The following is a 22,176-nucleotide window of genomic DNA, read 5'->3' on the forward strand; positions in this document are numbered from 1 at the left end:
CTCCAAGGAACCCCCCCCTGCCCTAGCCCTGACCTCACATCTTTCTCCAGTTTCTCTCCGATCTCCCCTCATGACCTTTCCGAGCTCATCCTGTCCATGAGACCCACTTCCTGCTCCCTTGACCCTATTCCCACCCAACTTCCTTTTCTGGCTCCCATTAGCTGACATTATCAATGGTTCTCTCTCCTCAAAAGACCAACCCTCTCCCACTCCGTCCTTCCAAACTACTGCCCGATCTCCAAACTCTCTTTCCTCTCCCAAATCCATGTCCATCTTTCCCGCAATTCCATGTTTGAATCCCTCCAATCCGGTTCCCGTGCCTGCCACAGTACCGGAACGGCTCTCATCAAAGTCACAAATGACATCCTTTGTGACTGTGACAAAGGCAAACTGTCTCTCCTTGTCCTTCTTGACCCATCTGCAGCCTTTGACCACACTATCCTTCTCCAACGCCTCTCCACTGTGTCCAGCTGGATGGGACTGCATTCGTCTGGTTCCATTTTTATCTATCTAATCATAGTCAGAGAATCACCTGCAACGGTTTTGTTTCCCGCCCCCGCATCATTACCTCTCGTATCCACCAAGGATCTATACTTGGCCCCTCCTATTTCTCATCTACATGTTGCCCCTTAGCGACATTATCTGAAAACACAGTGTCAGTTTCTACATGTATGCTGATAACACCCAGCTCTACCTCACTACCACTTCTCTCAACCCCTCCACGGTCTCTAAATTGTCAGACTGCTTGTCCGACATCCAATTCTGATTGAGCAGAAATTTTCTCCAATTGAACATTGGGAATACCGAAGCCATTGTTTTCAGTCCCCACCACAAACTCCGTTCCCTCGCCACTGACTCCATCCCTCTCCCCAACTTCTGTCTGAGGCTGAACCAGACCGTTCGCAACCTTGGTGCCATATTTGACCCTGAAATGAGCTTCAACCACATATCCGCAGCATAACTAAGACTGTCTATTTCCACCTCTGTAATATTGTCCCGCTCATCCTTGCTTGAGCTCTTCCACTGCTGAAGCCCTCATCCATGCCTTTGTTACCCTAGACTTGACTATACCAATGCACTTTTGGCTGGTTTCCCACATTCTACCTTACATAAACGAGGTGACCCAAAACTTGGCAGCCCATGTCCTAACTCGCACCAAATCCCATTCACCCATCACCCCTGTGCTCACAGACCTACATTGGCTCCCGGTTAAGCAACGCCTCGATTTCAAAATTCTCATCCTTGTTTTCAAATCCCTCCATGGCCTCGCCCCTCCCTATCTCTGTAATCTCCTCCAGCCCCACCACACTCCCCATCACACGCCCCACCCCGCCCAACCCACCCAGAGATGTCTGCGTTCCTCTAATTCTGCCCTCTTGAGCATCCCTAATCATAATCGCTCAACCATTGGTGGCTGTGTCTTCTGTTGCCTAGGGCCCAAGCTCTGAAACTCCCTCCTTAAGCCTCTCTGCCTCTCTTTCCTCCTTAAAGATGGTCCTTAAAACATACCTCTTTGACCAAGCTTTTAGTCACTTATACAGCTCCGTGTCAAATTTTTTATCTCATAATACTCTTGTGAAGCGCTTTGGGATGTTTCACTACATTAAAGGCGCTATATAGATACAAGTTGTTGTTGTTTATTGTCTCATGCTTATATCACTTCTGTCATTAAATGATCTCCCATATTCCATTTAAGCACTTCACAGATCTATTTATTTTCCTTTGTATATTTATGTTTTATCCCTTCCGCTTTCTCTATGTTTTGTTCCGCTGTTCATCTGTAACGTCTTCCAGTTGTGACAAAGCGTGCAAGCTTGAAATATTAACTTGTTTGCTTCCTGACCTGCTGAGTGTTTCCAGGATCATTTCTTTTGTTTCAGGTTTCTAGCTCCTGCGCTGTTGTGCTTTGTATGCATTTAACGTCATGCCAACACTCTTCCTGTGTGATGATCTGAATTCATCAGCTAAAATTCCTTCCACTAACACCACCAACATTAAAAGGCTTACAACCACCAGTATTCCACCCTCATGTACAACTGAAAGCGCTGTCTACAGACACAAACCAAATTTGGAATAACAAAATCTTTGCTGTTAAATTGGGCCTGGGATGAAAATTCTGGAGTTCCCCAGTTCTTAGTTCTTTTTTATCAAGTGACATTTTGTACCCAACTATCTCCTCCATTGTAAAAGCAACCTCCAAGAAGTTTATTTTCCTCTACGTGTCAAACAATTCTTTTACCCTCAAAACGCCTTAAAAAGCTCAACACCATCCAAGCCTTGAATACAACTCCATGTGGGGAAAATCAGCTAAAACCTCCTTTCACACTCCTGGACAAAATAAAATAAAAAAACAGGTGATCTCTCGCTCCCTGTATTTCCTCTGAGCTTTCTTCTCTACCCTTGGCCTTAATTTGACCCTGTGCTAGCGCTCTCACTTCTAAGTTGGAAGGTTCACATCTGACTTGCAGCACAGAAGGGTAGATTTTTCTTGGCAGTGAATAGTTTGATTGTTGGGATTTAACCCTAACATTCCCCCTGTAGTTCCTACCTTCCACACGTTATGGCCATGGGCCCAGCAATAAGTGCCCCGACCAATCCTCCAATAGAATAAGTGGCCATGATAATGCTCCATATTAGTGTGATGACCCGGCTCTCCAGATGCGTGCCATAGCGCCCAGTCCAGGTCTCGTTGATAAATGTTTGGATATACTGTCATTTTGAGATAAAGAAAAATACGATTTAGTTTGAATTATGCCTTTACAAAAATGGAGACAACTGATCTTTTCAAGATGACCATTGCTCTGAACTCACAGTTGTTGGTGCATTGATGATTGTCAGGTTAAACCCATATTGGAAGGTGCCACCAATACAGGCAGCAAAGATAGTTAGGAGCAAACCTCTGTTCTGCAGCTACAGGAGCACAAAGGAAATAGAAAGGATTACTTTCCAGCAAGGCTTACTTCAGTTATACACCACCTATATGCAAGGGGTTTCACAAACAATACCACACAATATACTGGATGACATTTGCTTCTCCATGTTTAACACTCCCCGATCCCACACCAAGTTTGGAAATGATCAAAATTGCCAGTACATCTTTCCAGCAACAAAGGATCACTCATAGCCAAACCTGCTCTTGGAAACCATTTTATTTTTAAATCAAAATTATCTGCAACAGGAACTACACTTGTTTTTAAAGATTAAATATTATTTAATAATCTCAATGGATCCGAAGTCCCAAGACCTTGGTACAGTCAAACATTTATATTAGATATTCGACTTCTATATCTACATAACTCTTACCAAATTCAAATGGAATGTCAGACGTAAGAAAGAACTTCAATTTATACAGGGCCTTTCATGTCCACAGGATATCACCAAGCACTTTACCACCAATGGGTTACTTTTGAAGTATTAACATTGTTGTTATGTAGGCAAACACAACAGCCAATTTATGCACAGCAAGCTCCCATCATCCAGCAAATGACCAGATAAACTGTTTTCAGCGGTGATGGCTAGGCATTGTGACAACTCCCAGGGAACTTTTATGTCCACCTAAACAGGAGCATGGAACCATATCTCATCCAAAAGACAATGCAGCACTCTCACTACTGCACTGAAATCTCAGCCGAGTTAACAGTGGGACTTGAACCCAAAACCTTCTGACTCAGAGGTAGCAAAAATTGCAGGAACTCAAAAAGCTAATTGACACAAGCACAGATCCCCACAAAATTAAATATGCTGGATACAATACAACACAGTACAATTATGAACATTTCCATTTTCCTTACAGCCTTTCTGAGAGAAATTGACAATTAAAACCAATTTCTCATCCATAGGATCATTTCATCCTTTTAGTCTGGCCTGGATTCAAGTCCAAAGTAAAATGACAGTGAACGCTCGCACACACATACACACACACATACACTCTGAAGTTTCAGGAATAGTATGTTCATTACACTTGACAGTGTCCCACATGCAAAATCTGTGGCACACTTGCACTAGATTGGTTCAAATATTATATCCATGAAATATCAACAAATCACATTGGAATAGATAGGGAACCAAACAGTAAATAAATAAAATCTTGGAGAAAAAGAAAGCCAGTCATGTCCTGCTGATTCCTTCACACTTTGATAACTTGCTCTTTCCCCAAAGGGAGAAACAAGTGATGAATAAGCAGCTACCAATCTACAGATAAACGTCCCTCTGTCACAGCCACTGAATGAGCCTTTGGTTTAGTGGCAGCCTACCCGCCCAAGCCAGAAGGTACAGGATTCAAACCCCGCTCCAGACAGTCCTGGCAAGTGGCAACTGGAGCTCCAGCTCTGAGTTCTGGGCCAACGTCCAGCAGGATACTTGCGTCTGGTTGGTGTGGCTGTCTCTCTCTCTCCCCTCATCGTATGGGTCACGGAAACCCAGAAATCTCTCCCCCTATATAGGACCAACCAGCTTAACCGGAGGTATAAAGATGGTTAAACCATGGAAGAAGCATTCACGTGTGAATCCTTCCACTACTTCACACTAGTGTGAAGATACGAAAAATAAACCTACCACAGGAATTGTAGCAATTAGATTTTGTGGCCTTAAGGAAGCAAGTTAAGTTATAGAAACATAGAAAATAGATGCAGGAGTAGGCCATTCAGCCCTTCGAGCCTGCACCACCATTCAATGAGTTCATGGCTGAACATGCAACTTCAGTACCCCATTCCTGCTTTCTCGCCCTACCCCTTGATCCCCATAGCATTAAGGACTACATCCAACTCCTTTTTGAATATATTTAGTGAATTGGCCTCAACAACTTTCTGTGGTAGAGAATTCCACAGGTTCACCACTCTCTGGGTGAAGAAGTTTCTCCTCATCTCGGTCCTAAATGGCTTACCCCTTATCCTTAGACTGTGACCCCTGGTTCTGGACTTCCCCAACATTGGAACATTCTTCCTGCATCTAACCTGTCTAAACCCGTCAGAATTTTAAACGTTTCTATGAGATCCCCTCTCATTCTTCTGAACTCCAGTGAATACAAGCCCAGTTGATCCAGTCTTTCTTGATAGGTCAGTCCCGCCATCCCGGGAATCAGTCTGGTGAACCTTTGCTGCACTCCCTCAATAGCAAGGATGTCCTTCTTGAAGTTAGGAGACCAAAACTGTACACAATACTCCCGGTGTGGCCTCACCAAGGCCCTGTACAATTGTAGCAACACCTCCCTGCCCCTGTACTCAAATCCCCTCGCTATGAAGGCCAACATGCCACTTGCTTTCTTAACCGCCTGCTGTACCTGCATGCCAACCTTCAATGACTGATGCACCATGACACCCAGGTCTCGTTGCACCTCCCCTTTTCCTAATCTGTCACCATTCAGATAATAGTCTGCCTCTCTGTTTTTAACCACCAAAGTGGATAACCTCACATTTATCCACATTATACTTCATCTGCCATGCATTTGCCCACTCACCTAACCTATCCAAGTCACTCTGCAGCCTCATAGCATTCTCCACGCAGCTCACACTGCCACTCAACTTAGTGTCATCCGCAAATTTGGAGATACTACATTTAATCCCCTCGTCTAAATCATTAATGTACAATGTAAACAGCTGGGGCCCCAGCACAGAACCTTGCGGTACCCCACTAGTCACTGCTTGCCATTCTGAAAAGTACCCATTTACTCCTACTCTTTTTGCTTCCTGTCTCAGTCCATGTCAGCACACTACCCCCAATCCCATGTGCTTTAACTTTGCACATTAATCTCTTGTGTGGGACCTTGTCGAAAGCCTTCTGAAAGTCCAAATATACCACATCAACTGGTTCTCCCTTGTCCACTCTACTGGAAACATCCTCAAAAAATTCCAGAAGATTTGTCAAGCATGATTTCCCTTTCACAAATCCATGCTGACTTGGACCTATCATATTACCTCTTTCCAAATGCGCTGCTATGACATCCTTAATAATTGATTCAGGTATATACAGGTTCAGAATAATGCACTGTACACATTACCTGCTTTAGCATTAACATTATTATAAAACGTGTCCTCCAATTTACCATAAACAATGCCACAGGAGGTGTGCTAGTATCTCAAAAGCTTACAGAAATGTTGAAGTACCTTTTACTAGAACAGCCTGCTTGAAATACCAGTGCTTCGCCACTGCTCTATACAAATTTGCAGTGGAACCACCAGTGTAGGTACAAGGGGCTCAATTTTGCCGAAGCCCGTTTTTCTGGGCCAGAAATGCGGCAGAAATAATTTGCCAAAGTTTCCCCGATGTATAATGCGAATTTGGGGCCGCGCAGCATGCCCGGTCGCCTCAGGGGGTGGAGCCTGCTGTCTGCGGCAAAAAATGACGCCGCAACTTTTGCGCATGCGCGGAAATTTTTTTTAATTTTTTTTTTTAGTTGTTCCAATGAACACGCATGCTCAGTACAGCACGGATTTGGCAATCGGCCATTTTTTAAGAGCCAGTTGTGTGTGTGAGAAGGAGTGCTGTCTGAGAGCATTGGAAAAATTGCAGCTGTAGCAATACAAGATGCAAAGCAGTGCAAGGACCAAGAATTTCTTACAGGAAGAAGTGGAGGCACTAGTTACTGTGATTGAGAACAGAAGGCAGGAGCTGGACACCAGCAGAGGTCACACAAAAGTTCCACCCAAAGAAATGAAGAAACGCTGGAACCAAGTAGCAGAAGATTACTGTGCAGTGGTGACTACCACGAGCTCTGGAGGCCAGTGTAAAAAGAAGTGGCAGGACCTTGGTCAAGTAGTTAGTGTAAGTAATATTTTCATTTATTCAATGCAATTACAATTGTAAATGTGACCAGCTGTATATGTCCCACACAGCAGAAAGACACCCTCTTTAAAAAGTTAGGTTTTCATATTTTTGCAGAGGAAGGTGGCATATAATAAAAGGGAAAGAACTCGAACAGGAGGAGGCCCGGCAAATCTGCAGCCATTGATACCCTTGGAAGACAGAGTCGCTGCTTTGATGGGTCCTGCCTGGAAAAAAGCAATCAGTACTGCACAAGCTAAGCCTACACTCGACTGAGAGGGTAAGTCCTGAAAATTCATCGTGGTCCTTCAAATCAGCCTGTTGCCTGGCCGGTGATGTGTGAGCCTACTCATGCCACCCACACTGCCCCCTCCTCTGCTGCTAACCATTTGACTGTTTTCTTATACTTTGCAGAACTTGAGGCCAACCCCGACGTTGCAGAAGAATGTTCAGATGCGGATGAGCCTGAAGAGGATATTTAAATGTCTGTCATTGCCTATCCACCGTCAACCCTTTAAGTATCATCCTCCAGTCTATCCTGGCCAATTCATGTCTCATACCGTCGAAGTTTCCTTTCTTTAAGTTCAGGACCCTAGTCTCTGAATTAACTGTGTCACTCTCCATCTTAATGAAGAATTCTACCATATTATGGTCACTCTTACCCAAGGGTGAGATTACTAATTAATTCTCTCTCATTACACAAGACTCAGTCTAGGATAGCCTGCTCTCTAGTTGGTTCCTCGATAGGAGGTGGGTGGGGTGGCTTGACCCATCCACCTCCACGGAGGTGGGTGGGGGGCACACACCCACCTCCATGGCACGAACCTGGTATTGCAGTACTTCCAGGAACGGTGCAGTGGCTCTAGGCCTTTTGGCTAAGAGCATTGGCGCAGAGTGATCCTTGACAGGTGCAGGGTGACCTCTGGCATTTGTGATTTGACAAAGAATTGGAAAGATTGGCAGCAGAGCCACCTCTAGTGCCATGGACTTGGCTGCTGCTGCCTTCCCTTATACACTCCAGGAAATCCTCCTCCACAGTATTGCTACCAGTTTGGTTAGCCCAATCAATATGTAGATTAAAATCACTCATGATAACTGCTATACCCTTATTGTACGTGTCCCTAATTTCCTGTTGATGCCATCCCCAACCATCCCTACTACTGTTTGGCAGTCTGTACACAACTCCCACTAACGTTTTCTGCCCTTTGCTGTTTCGCAGCTCTACCCATATAGATTCCACATCATCCACGCTAATGTCCTTCCTTACTATTGCGTTACTCTCCTCTTTAACCAGTAACGCTACCCCACCTCCTTTTCCTTCCTGTCTATCCTTCCTGAATATTGAATAGCCCTGGATGTTGAGTTCCCAGCCTTGGTTACCCTGGAACCATGTCTCCATAATCCCAATTACATCATATCCGTTAACAGCTATCTGCGAATGCTCCTCGCATTGAGACTCAGAGCCTTCAGGCTTGTTTTTTTAATGGTTCCAATGTCCCAGGAATTTGAATTCCTCCCCCTTGCACCATTCCTCAAGCCACGTATTTACCTGCGCTATCCTGCAATTCCTATTCTGACTAGCACGTGGCACTGGTAGCAATCCAGAGATTACTACCTTTGAGGTCCTACTTTTTAATTTAACTCCGAGCTCCCTAAATTTAGCTGGTAGGACCCCATCCCGTTTTTTACTTGTATCGTTGGTACCTATATGTACCATGACAGCTGGCTGTTCACCCTCCCCCTCCAGAATGTGCTGCAGCCGCTCCGAGACATCCTTAACCCTTGCACCGGGGAGGCAACATACCATCCTGGAGTCTCGTTTGCGGCCGCAGAAATGCCTATCTAATCTATTCCCCTTACACTAGAATCCCCTATCACTATCGCTCTCCCACTCTTTTTCCTGCCCTCCTGTGCAGCAGAGCCACCTCTAGTGCCATGGACTTGGCTGCTGCTGCCTTCCCCTGATGAGCCATCTCCCCCAACAGTACCCAAGGTGGTGTATCTGTTTTGGAGGGAGATGAACAACTGATGAGAAAAGAAAAAGATAAAGAAAAAAGAAAAACTTTTTCTCGATTTCTTTCTATTTCTTTTTTGCCTTTTGAACCTGAACCTGCTCTCCCTCTGTTGTGCTACTCTCCCGACTGCCGCCCTTTTATGGGTCTTGCTCTCCCTCTGTTGAGCTGCTCTCCTGACTGCCGCCCTTTTATGGGCCTCGCTCTCCCTCTGTTGAACTGATCTCCTGACTGCCGCCCTTTTATGGGCCTCGTTCTCCCTCTGTTGAACTGATCTCCTGACTGCCGCCCTTTTATGGGCCTCGCTCTCCCTCTGTCGAGCTGCTCTCCCGACTGCCGCCCTTTTATGGGCCTCACTCTCCCTCTGTGGGTGCTGCCAAGATATCTTGCATCGACTGACATGATATGATGCATGGCGTCACACACGAGTCACACATGAATGGAGTGGAAGCCTTTTCTGTTCCTGTACATCTCGGAATCCTCCAAAGGTGCTCGCAAAGTGATGTGGGTACAATCAATGCAGCCCTGTATCTTGCAGAAGTCAGCAATCCTAGAGAAGCCCACAGACCTGTCATGGATTGCTTGGGCGGTCATGGGAAACTTTATGAAGTCATTCCTATGTGCATTCAGTGCAGCCATCACTTGGCGAATGCAGACACGTGTTGCATGTTGAGAGATGCTGCACACATCCCCAGTTGTAGCTTGAAACGATCCAGAGGCATAGAATGAAAGTGCAGCTGTAACCTTCACTTCAACTGAAAAGCAGTCCTCCTGATGCTTCTAGGTTGCAGGTCTGCTTTGATCCAACTCACAGATCTTACAACTTCTTTGTGGAAATGCAGCCTTCTGACACAATCTGCATCACTCAGGTGGAGGTACGAACGCCTGTCTCGATATACCGGAGGTGGGTAAGGCCTCCTGCCCAGCACTCTACGGGTTCCAATGTTTCTGATGCGATGAAGTCAAATCATTTGCCTCCTACGTAGCACCATGATGCAGAAGGCTTGCACAAGGTATGGCATTGTCAGTATTGCCCCCTTAAATTTAACCTTTGAAAGCTCAAATCGGCAGGAAAGCAGGTAGGCACGACAGGTTCACAGTTCTCTCTCCCCAAGGTCTGTATGAATGGACCACACCTGAAGGTCTTGTGACTTATCCTCGCTCCCTCCTTAACACTGGAGTCTTATGACTTCTCCTGTTTCCCCCAACCCCTTGACTAATTGGAGTCTTGTGACTTCTCCCCTTCTCTCTCTCCCTCCTCCCCCTCCCACTCATTGCAGTCTTCAGTACAGAAGGCAACTCGCTCCCCGGGCTCCAAGCCTTCCAATCGGCACCTCGCTCTATCTCCTCCCCCCGTCCCCATGGCATGTTTTGTAGCCGAGCCCCTGTATCTGGGCACGGGCCGATTCTGCTGGCCAAAGCTACGACCCTCCAGCCCTGCTTCAGGTGGTGGTGTGTGAGTGAGTAAAAAAAAAATGAGAAAACATCTGAAACCCAACAAATTTACACCTACGTTGACAGGTTTAAAAAAGTTTAACTTTATTATTGATTTTGACAGTATTCTTAACTCCCTCCAAAATCTTCGATTTAAAAACAATCGCGTCTTTCATCGCCGATTTGTCAATATGCGCTGGTTTTCTTAAGTGCCCAGAAGGTTTTTCGGGAGTGGCCAGATACACCGACCTAGGAGGAAAAAATGTTGGCCAAACTGCAAAAAATTTAAAAAACCAGCGCAGACATGAGGGAACGCCCCTCATGACGTAAAAAAAAACTGGCCTAGAAAAATCGTAAGTAAGTCAGTTACGCCGACATAGGTCGCAGGGGGAAACTTGGCAAAAATTAAATATGCCAAAAAAACGGTGCAAATGACTGGGGAAAATTGAGCCCTATAACTGCTTTTTACAAGTCCACATCATGTCTAACAGTACAATATAAATGAGTTAAAAGTTAAGGAAGGGTTGCATGGTGTTAGAAATGTTCTGATCTACACAGAACTTTCAGGATGCAGACTGCAGGCTCAGATGCAAGGGTTACCATATGAATATAAGAAATAGGAGCAGGAGTAGGCCATACAGCCCCTCGAGCCTGCTCCGCCATTCAATAAGATCATGGCTGATCTGATCACAGACTCAGCTCCACTTCCCCGCCCGCTCCCATAACCCCTTAATCCCTTATCGTTTAAGAAATTGTCTATTTCTGTCTTAAATTTATTCAATGTCCCAGCTTCCACAGCTCACTGAGGCAGCGAATTCCACAGATTTGCAACCCTCTGAGAAGAAAACATTTCTCCTCATCTGTTTTAAATGGGCGGCCCCTTATTCTAAGATAACCATTATCATAACCATAAGTTAACCAGTCGGTGGGAAGGCATTTCCCACAAGGCCACATGAAGGGAGTAAAACTTTGACTGCTTTGACCTGTGATAGAATCTCCTGCAGATCTCCTAGTAACTTCTGTTCAGGATCTCTGGATGCAGTGCCCAAGATAAACCAGTCAAGTCAAAAAACATGTGCGATTTCCAGCTGATGTGACTTTACTATAACTCTTAACCACTGAATACAGTGGGATGGTGTGGCAAACATGATTTAAATGAGACTGATGCACGGTATTTCATTTAAAAACATTTATTCCCCATTTTATTTTGGAAAGAGCGATTAAGTTTGTGGTCATCAAGGTGAAGATAATCAGCATGGGAAAGCAGAACATTTTTTCCACTTTTATCACCCAGTGTTAACATTGAGCACTCCCAAAACAGGAAATGCACAGTCAGCTGTCGAGTACTGTTTCCTCCATTTGCCCCATCAAAGTGCCTTAGGCCCAACCCCTCAGAAGAGCCCCCTCACTGTATGTGCAATTTTTCTCGACTTCCCAGCTTTGGCTTCGTGGTAGCACTCTTGCCTCTGAGTCAGAAGATTGTGAGTTCCCACTCCAGAGACTCTGCATATAATTCCAGTTTGACACTTCAGTGCCGTACTGAGGGAATGATGCACTGTTGGTGGTACCATCCTTCAGACGAGACACCCGCTCTCTCAGGTGCATGATCTCGAAGAAGAGCAGGGGAATTCTCCCCGGTGTCCTGGCCAATACTTACCCCTCAACCAACATCACTAAAACAGATTATCTGGTCATGATCACACTGTTATTTGTGGGAGAAGATTGGCTGCCACATTTTCCTACATTGCACCTCAAAAGTTATTAATTGGCTGTAAGACACTTTGGTTGGTCCCAAAGTTGTGAAAGGTGCTACATAAATGCAAGTCCTTTTCTCCCACATCAACAATCCTTATGGCTTTTCTATGCGAGACTGAAAAATTAGTGCCACTTAGGTGTGTAACGAGAGAGGATTAATTAGCAATCTTGTTGTGTGAGGCTCCTTGGGGAAGAGTGACCATAATATGGTAGAATTCTTCATTAAGATGGCGAGTGACACAGTTAATTCAGAGATTAGAGTCCTGAACTTAAAGAAAGGTAACTTCGATGGAATGAGACGTGAATTGGCTAGGATAGACTGGCGAATGATACTTAAAAGGGTTGGCGGTAGATAGGCAATGGCAGACATTTAAAGATCACATGGATGAACTTCAACAATTGTACATCCCTGTCTGGCATAAAAATAAAATGGAGAAGGTGGCTCAACCGTGGCTAACAAGGGAAATTAGGGATAGTGTTAAATCCAAGGAAGAGGCTTATAAATAGGCCAGAAAAAGCAGCAAGGGAGGGGAAATAGAGTATGAGGGTAAGCTTGCAGGGAACATAAAAACAGACTGCAAAAGCTTCTATAGATATGTGAAGAGAAAAGGATTAGTGAAGACAAATGTAGGTCCCTTGCAGTCAGAATCAGGTGAATTTGTAATGGGGAACAAAGAAATGGCAGACCAATTGAACAAATACTTTGATTCTGTCTTCACAAAGGAAGACACAAATAACTTTCCGGAAATACTAGGGGACCGAGGGTCTAGCGAGAAGGAGGAAATGAAGGAAATCCTTATTAGGCGGGAAATTGTGTTAGGGAAATTGATGGGATTGAAGGCCGATAAATCCCCAGGGCTGATAGTCTGCATCCCAGAGTACTTAAGGAAGTGGCCCTAGAAATAGTGGATGCATTGGTGGTCATTTTCCAACATTCTATAGACTCTGGATCAGTTCCTATGGATTGGAGGGTAGCTAATGTAACCCCACTTTTTAAAAAAGGAGGGAGAGAGAAAACACGGAATTATAGACCGGTTAGCCTGACATCAGTAGTGGGGAAAATGTTGGAATCAATTATTAAAGATAAAATAGCAGTGCATTTGGAAAGCAGTGACAGGATCGGTCCAAGTCAGCATGGATTTATGAAAGGGAAATCATGCTTGACAAATCTTCTAGAATGTTTTGAGGATGTAACTAGTAGAGTGGACAAGGGAGAACCAGTGGATGTGGTGTATTTGGACTTTCACAAGAGATTGGTGTGCAAAATTAAAGCACATGGTATTGGGGGTAATGTATTGACATGGATAGAGAACTGGTTGGCAGACAGGAAGCAGAGAGTCGGGATAAATGGGTCCTTTTCAGAATGGCAGGCAGTGACTAGTGGGGTGCCGCAAAGCTCATTGCTGGGACCCCAGCTATTTACAATATACATTAATGATTTAGACGAAGGAATTGAATGTAATATCTCCAAGTTTTCAGATGACACTAAGCTGGGTGGCAGTGTAAGCTGTGAGGAGGATGCTAAGAGGCTGCAGGGTGACTTGGACAGGTTAGGTGAGTGGGCAAATGTATGGCAGATGCAGTATAATGTAGATAAGTGTGAGGTTATTCACTTTGGTGGCAAAAACAGGAAGGCAGATTATTATCTGAATGATGACAGATTAGGAAAAGGGGAGGTGCAATGAGACCTGGGTGTCATGGTACATCAGTCATTGAAAGTTGGCATGCAGGTACAGCAGCAGTGAAGAAGGCAAATGGCATGTTGGCCTTCATAGCGAGAGGATTTGAGTATAGGAGCAAGGAGGTCTTACTGCAGTTGTACAAGGCCTTGGTGAGGCCACACCTGGAATATTGTGTAGTTTTGGTCTCCTAATCTGAAGGAGAACATTCTTGCTATTGAGGGAGTGCGGCGAAGGTTCACCAGACTAATTCCCGAGATAGCAGGACTGACATATGAAGAAAGACTGGATCGACTAGGCTTATATTCACTGGGATTTAGAAGAATGAGAGGGGATCTCATAGAAACATATAACATTCTGACGGGATTGGACAGGTTAGATGCAGGAAGAATGTTCCCGATGTTGGGGAAGTCCAGAACCAGGGGTCATAGTCTAAGGGTAAGGGGTAAGCCATTTAGAACCGAGATGAGGAAATACTTCTTCACTCAGAATTGTGAACCTGTGGAATTCTCTACCACAGAAAGTTGTTGAGGCCAGTTCGTTAGATATATTCAAAAGGGAGTTTGATGTGTTTCGGCTAAAGGAATCAAGGGGTATGGAGAGAAAGCAGGAATGGGGTACTAAAGTTGCATGTTCAGCCATGATCATATTGAATGGTGATGCAGGCTCGAATGGCCTACTCCTGCACCTATTTTCTATGTTTCTATGCCTTCTAGACTCAGCAGTGCCTATAGTCACTGGGAACTAGGTTGAGATTACCCAAACTGTTTTTTTTAAATCTTTTCAGCCAACTTACTTGACACTTTCTGCCAAAAAACAAAGGAGCTATTAATCCCATCAGTCGACACTAGATCTGAACTCGGATAGCAGAGCAGAAAGGCAACTGTGCCACTTAGCTCTTGCTTTTATTTCCTACCTTTTCCTGGCTCTACCAGTAAAGCCTGGCATACTGACATCAAATAATGGATAATCAAAGCCAGTAAACGTGCAATTATCTAACATGAGCTGGCTCCTACAAGGGCACAATCGGCAACACAGGGCCTCACAAACTTTACCTGAGAAAGTGAGAAGAACCATTCAATCCGTCTAGGCCCACTCCATTGTTTAAGTCAATGTTCAGGACCTGCTTGGGCCATTCTCACTCCCTTCCTTACTGAAAGGCTTGGAGATTTAATTATGACTGCAGTCAATGCCAAATCATAATACCATGAACATATTTTAAGTAGCTAAAATGGGCAGTATTTGTCCATTCTTCTAAACATGTTCCAAGCTCATGGGCTCTCAGTCTGGTGGCCCCAATAAGAACTAAACAAATTTATATGATGCAGGTAGATCCAGGTTCTCTGGTACTTAAACAATGTGATTACACACTGTGCACACAAAGAATGCTTTAGAAAACATTTTTAAATTATACCTCATATTGTGGTAAGTTACAAATGGATAGTAAATCAAGTCAATGGTCATATTGATAAATGTGTTACTTATACAGTCTGCCAGAAACAAAACATTAACCATGCTCAACTCACGTGGGTGGATCTGTATGTGAATTGGAAATGCACAGGATGGGAAAGAGAATGGGGGTGGATCAATACACTGGGTGCGAAACCCTCATCAGAGTGCTCATGAAGAGTTATGCCCAGAATATTTCCCTTTCAGATAGCCATCAAGCCGCGGTACATTTTCAGCATGTGCGGTTTGTATTTTAAGATTTCTGGAATCTCTGACTTGGAAATGGTTTTCCTCGATCTACTTTTCCTACTGGAGTTTTATTGGGGCAGAAATTCCGACCACCCCGGGTCCGTACGGAGTGTGTATGGACCTGGGAAGGCATCGCAAAAGCCGGTTTTCAGACACAATGTGCATGCGCTGAAAAACGGCTTTTCCAGTCAGTCTTTTGCTTGGGCAAGATTGCGGGATTTACCCATATCTTGCCCAGCATATGTCCTGAAAACTCTTGTACCTGATAAAAGCAGGCACATAGCCTACTTTTACAGGTGTAAGTGTTTTAAAATACACAAAAACATTTTAAAATAAAATTATAAAAACACATTTTATTGTTAAAAACCCTCCCCACTACGGTTAGTTTATTTTAAACCATAATAAAAAAACTTTTTTAAAAATTGGAAAAATATATATTTTTTATAATACATAAATAACTAATTTAAATGAATAAAAATGAGGTGTATGTTTTCTATTTTTTTATTAGTGTTTTGGGAAGGTTTCTCATTCATAATAATGGGAACTCCAACTTACAGAGTTCCTATTATGAATGAGAACATACTTTACCTTGATTGGCTGTCCAGAGCCATGTGACTGCAGCTCCAGCCCTGCACATGTCCTGAAGTGCACGCGCTGCGACGCGCAGTCAGTGGAGGCCTCAGGACCAGAAACTCGCGTGGGTGCAGCAGCTTCAGGTAAGTGCGCATCTTTTTCAAGTTTTTTACCCGATTGCCCGCGGGAAGCAGCCTACCGGGATTTCTGGGCCATAATTTTTTTCTCCTTTTGTCCCCTCAAAAGTTCTTTTACAAACCCATATCCTACCATTTTGTGTCAACACTCAACGCAACCCTTAAGGCTTCAGGTTACTTCAGCCATTGATTCCTACATGCAGCGCCCTGAAATTGCCTTTACCAGGACCAACCAGCTTCCTATGTAAAAAAAAACTCTAACTCCCTAAAGCCAATTTTGACAACTCATCCTAATAAAAATCTTTTGCGCTTTCACTCTTTGTACTGGAGAAAAAGACATCTGAAGCTCTCACCAACTTGCTAAGCACCCGGGCTACCTGCAGTATTTGGCTCAAGAAGGAGTCTTCGGCAAGTCACTCAGTTACTGCAGTGGTCGTTGACATGCAGAGATCTGCATATTCAGTGTTGTTTTAAATGCAATCTGTCTCCACATTCTAGGGTCACATGACAAAAATCACAACTCATTGTGTACTTGATTATTTATTCAACATTTCGTGGACAGCTGAATCATGAATTGTTTTTCACTGGCTACTTCTCTATAGTATCACTGAACCTTACCCTTTAATTATCCAATCTGTGTCTATAACTAGCCATAGGACTGCAGTGTTGGAGCTGAAAAGGAATGATAGGTGCTCACTGAACAGCTCAAGAATGGACAAGATCCTGGATTTCACAAGAAAGAAGTTTTAAAATCCACAGCAGAAAAATCTGAAGTCTGTAATAATTCAAAGCATTTTCAGTAACTTAACTTCCAAATGACGTTTCTATATACTTCTCATTTCTTCCACACAGTATTTTAATATAATTTATTGACAGGAGCCACCGCACTTCTACCACCTCCACTGTCAGTTATTTACATAAAATTCTACCAATAACTGTGTGCCAATAACTTACCAGCTCTGCCTATAAGCATTTTTAGTGAGAAAGCTGGGTGGAAGGTCAAGATCCAAGGACAGGACTGTGTGAAGGTTGAAAAGAGTAGGAGAGAAGCAAGTCAAGCAAGAGGTGAATTACCTGTTCCGTAAAGACAAAACAACAAATGGTCACTTTGAAATAATCTGTGCGTCTTTGAAGTAGCAAAAGGATCTGAATGACAAACGTATTATCCCCTTCATTCAAAAAATGCTTTCCAAAATACTTTGGTATGTTTGACCTTATGACAGGTCATGGAAACTTAACTCTGAAGCTCAAAGATATCAACTGCACTTGAATCACTTTTCTCCACCATGCTCACTTGCAAAGTTGTCCTCACCCGTCTGCCCTTGCACAGGTGGAGCAGTCTTTGGCTGGGCCCTCACACATTCCAAAATCAAGAGCATCTCAGCAGTCAGAGCAGGGATCTGAGCAGCCTGCTCTACCTCTGCTGAAGCCACAGGGGTTGCACCGCGTAAGAGCAGCACGAAAAAAAGTAAAGCTTTATAGTTGCACAAGAGTATGCACATGGGCATATCAGAAAACATTCTGCTCAGAAGTTTCCGTTCTTTAGTAGAATCATATAAATGTTATTACTTTGCACCAATTTCCCGTGATGCTCATTCTAGGTTGCTGGGTAGTAACTCGCCTTTTAACTTGCTTGTTGATGAATGAGAAGACATGAATTGATGGGAAATAATGAGGGGATGTGCAATTAGTGGTTGGTTGATTGCTTTGTGTCAGTGGGATGGGGGGAGCAAAGTGGCCATTGGATGTGATTGTTACATCAGTCCAATGGTGATGTGCTGCACTTTGCACATTGCAGTGAGATTTGGACTTGCAGGAGGAACCGGCATGTGGTTTTGACATCAGTGTGTGGTGCTACCCAAGTGAACCTTGCATTAATAAAGGCATCCGAGCAACAATGTGCGCAGCTGGTGCTGCATTGCCCTCATCACATTCCTCCTCGTTCTTTGAATCATCTGCAGATGACCTGCCACTCTGCGCCTTGTTCCTCCTGCACAATGTTGTGCAGAGGGCAGCACACCACCACCATGCTGGAGATCCTGACTGGTGCGTACTGAAGGGCACCTCCAGATCTTTCTAAGCACCTGAAGCACATCTTCAGCATGCCTAATGGCTTGTTCGATCATACATCTGGTGGTCATGTTGGGCTTCATTGGTCAGGTTTCTGAAGGGTGTCATCAGCCAAGTTTGAAGAGGGTATGGTTTGTCTCCCAACAGGTCCAAAGAGCTTGGATGAAAGCACCACGGCAGCGTCGTGGAAATCTTGCGCAGATCTGCAGGAATATATTCTTTGGTTGCACACCAGCTGCACATTGATGGAGTGGAAGTCCTTCACAAATACTCCTAGTTGGTCTGGGGATGCTCGGATTATTATGTGTGTGCATCGATGACGTCCTGCATCTGTGGGAAGTCAGCCAGAGATGTAAACCCGAGTGGCCATTCCTACTGACTGGCGTCATCGCAGGCGAAATTTAGGTAATTGCCGGCGTTGGGAAACAACCCATTAGTCATCTGTCTTGCAAGCAGCCATTGGTAGTACGTGGCCATCAGGTCTTCTCCTCTGAGGCTGGAGATGTCTGCCACCACCAGGCGCGACAAACTGAGCCTCCTGAAGCCCTGCTGTTCCGACATGTCAAGGAAACTCACATGTCTCCAGGAGCTGCCTCCTGTGAGCAGCACCTCTCTGCTGTGCAGCTGCATATCCCTCAACAGCACACTGCTGCTGGTGCTGGTCATATTGGTCCTCGTCCAAGGTCTAATCCAAGCCAGCCAAGGCACCATCCTTCCTGCAGTGATTCAGAAAACCTCCAAAGTAAACTCTCAGCAAAGGTACTGTGACCAAACCCGATCCCAGTTGGAGGTAAGAAAGCAGCTGTGAGTACTGAGTATTTATTGCAGTATTTCCAGGAGTTTTAATCAGCCGCCTCAATTGCCGTTGTGTTCTTGCCCCATTTTCAATGGCAAGTTTCAGTTAGCCCGTAAACCCCATGAATGTGACTTAAAACTTAAAATTGTGTTGCAATATTGCTCCAATTGAGCAATTAGCATTTGTGAGTAGGTAGCCTGCCTCTCCCGAGGGGGTTGTGCACAACCAGCTCAACGCGCCCCAGTTAAATTCAGAAGTCGTCGGGTTTCAGCCAGCTTCCTGACGCAGTCATTTTTGCCGGATTGAACTCCCCCTACCCGCACCCAACTCCCAACTCCCCCTACTCAACTCCTCCTACCCGCACCCAACTCCCCCTCCCCACACCAACTCCCCTTATCCAACTCCCCCTACCCGCACCAACCCCCCTACCCACACCAACTCCCTCTACCCAACTCCCAGTACCCAACTCCCAACTCCCCCTACCCACACCAACTCCCCTTACCCGCACCAACCCCCCTACCCAACTCCCCCTACCCTCACCCAACTCCCCCCACCCGCACCTAAATCCATGCATTCATCCATGTTAAAATGTTCGCCTGTGTTTCTATTTACAAATAATTATATGACATTATACTGAGAATGTTCTTAATGGGCACTTGTGAACATTTCCCAAATACAGTATTTTTGGTGAGGAAAATGTGTTTTACTTGACACAAGACAAGCCACTTGCTTGTTAATGAAAACAGAACCAAAGGTGGCTAAAGAGCCCATGTGTCAAAACTGAGAGTGAGCAGAGCAGAGAGAGAAATTGCGGCAAGTTTTTCCTGTATATATAAAATGGGAATAGGAAACACATCAACAACTTGCAATTATATAGCACCTTTAACGTAATAAAACTTCCCAAAGCACTTCACAGGAGCATTATCAAACACCGAGCCATATAAAGGAGAGATTAAGGCAGGTGACCCAAAACTTGGTGAAAGAGGTAGGTTTTAAGTAGCATCTTAAAGGAGGAAAGGGAGATAGATGCAGAGAGGCTTACAGAGGGCATTCCACAGCCTAGGTCCCAGGTAGTTGAAGGCATGGCTGCCAATGGTGGAGCAATTAATATTGGAGATGCTCAACAGGCCAGAATTTGAGGAGTGCAGAGCTCTCAGAGGATTGTAGGGCTGGAGGAGGTCACAGAGATAGGGAGGGGCGAGGCCATGGAGGGATTTGAATACAGGAATGAGAATTTTAAAATTGAGCAATTGCTGGACCGGGAGCCAATGTAGGTCAGCGAACATGGGTGATGGGTGAGCGGGACTTGTTACAAGTTAGGATATGGGCAGAAGAGTTTTGGATGAGTTCAAGTTTATGGTGGGTGGAAGATGGGTGACCAGCAAGCGAGTATTGGAATATTCAAGTCTAGAGGTAACAAAGGCAGAGATGAGGGCTTCAGCAGCAAGTGAGCTGAAACAGGGGTGGTGACGGGCGACGTTACAGAGGTGGAAGTAGGCGGTTTTGGTGATAGAGCGGATGTGGGGTCGGAAGCTCAGCTCAGGATCAAATATGACACCAAGGTTGCAAACGATCTGGCTCAGCCCCAGATAGTGGCCAGGGAGAAGGATGAAGTTGGCGCATAGGAAACAGAGTTTGTGGTGGGGACCGAAGACATTGGCCCCGATTTTAACTCCAGGTGGATTCCCCGCTCAGGCCAGAGTTAAAATTTCAGTGATGTCATTGGGCCGCAACATGCAGATGTAAAGTAGGACCCTGTTGGCTCCGGGCGGGTATCCTTGCTGCCTGCTCAGGAGAGCAGTTTAAAATTGCAGATGTTGAGATTATGGCAGCTTTTGGACAGGTAGGAGCCAGGGCGATTTTAATGGCCCACCCGCCAGTTTCTGCTGAGCGAGTAGGGTTAAAATCGCCCCCAATGGTTTTGGTTTTCCCAATATTTAGTTGGAGGAAATTTCTGCTCATCCAGGACTAGATGCTGGACAAGCAGCATAAGAAATCAGAGACAGTGGATTGGTTGAGAGAGATGGTGGTGAGGTAGAGCTGGGTTTCGTCAGTACATGTGAAGCCCAACATTGTGTTTTGGGGCAATATCGCTGAGGGGCAGCAAGTTGATGGGAAATAGGAGGGTCCAAGGATAAATCCTTGGGGGACCCCAGAGGTCACGGAGCAGGAGTGGGAAGATAAATCATTGCAGGTGATTCTCTGGATACAATTGGATAGATAAGAATGGAACACACGAGAAGTGGGGGAAAAAGACACCCGACATAAACCATAAACGCACCAATGATGGGATTGCCATGAACACACCAATGATGAGATTATCCTTAAGCCATAAATGGCATCTGCAATAATAGACCAGCCACAGAAACAGATGCTGTCCCTTCGACACCCTTCCCAGAAATAGCTAAAGGAGGGCATTATCTGCTCTATCATGCCACATATGTCTGTGCCAGTTAATAACGCATAAGGGATCCTGGGGTTTGTAAAGGCCAGTATGTATGCTAAACCTATATAAAACACTAGTTCGGCCCCAGCTGGAGTACTGTGTACAATTCTGGCACCAATCTTTAGGAAGGACGCTAAGGCTCTGCAGGCTTAGAATGGTTCCGAGGGTGAGGGATTATAGTTACGTGGATTGACTGAAAAGCTGAGGTTGCTCCCCTTACAGCAGAGCAGGCCAAGAGGCGATTTGATAGAGGTGTTTAAAATCATGAAGGGATTAGATAAAGTAAACAAAGAAAACTGTTTCCAATGACTCAAGGGTCGGTAACCAGAGGGCGTAGATTTAAGGTGATTGGCAAAAGAACCAGAGGCGACATGAGGAAAACCTTTTTTATGCAACAAGTGGTTAGTATTTGGAATTCACTGCCTCAAAGGGTGGTGGATACTGACTCAATAGCAGCCTTTAAAATGGAATTGGATAAATATCAGAGGGATAACAAATTGCAGGGATACAGGGAAAGACCAGGCGCGTGGGACTAACTGGATTGCTCGTCGCGAGCCGGCACAAACTAGATGGGCAAAATGGGCTCCTTCCGTGCTGTACTAATCTATGAAGCTGTGCTGGACTGAGATAACAGTCTGTGGTCAAACTATTTATTTTGTCTGTGTACAACCTGCAGCCCTCTTGCTTTTAGCACTGAGATTCTGTTATTTACAGCTCTCTCTTGAATCCACTAAAGTTGTAGTTACAGAGGATCTGGGGCCAATATCCAGTTCTCCTGTGGCACCAAAACCATGGTACTACCATGTGGAGATCCATC

The 22,176-nt window shown here is 44.9% G+C and overlaps 1 protein-coding gene across 1 annotated transcript in view; it reads right to left on the minus strand.

Moving 5' to 3' along the window:
- Window positions 1-22,176, minus strand: part of LOC139268861 (solute carrier family 2, facilitated glucose transporter member 11-like) — an 85,232-nt gene that overhangs the window by 51,771 nt on the left and 11,285 nt on the right. The window contains exons 2-3 of the mRNA XM_070887648.1: window positions 2,812-2,910; window positions 2,549-2,709 (exon numbers count right to left, since the gene is read on the minus strand). Coding sequence (XP_070743749.1) covers window positions 2,549-2,709; window positions 2,812-2,910 — 260 coding nt within the window. The remainder of the gene's footprint in view (window positions 1-2,548; window positions 2,710-2,811; window positions 2,911-22,176) is intronic.

The sequence above is a fragment of the Pristiophorus japonicus genome, chromosome 8 (genome assembly GCF_044704955.1).
Source record: "Pristiophorus japonicus isolate sPriJap1 chromosome 8, sPriJap1.hap1, whole genome shotgun sequence".
Taxonomy (NCBI): domain Eukaryota; kingdom Metazoa; phylum Chordata; class Chondrichthyes; family Pristiophoridae; genus Pristiophorus; species Pristiophorus japonicus.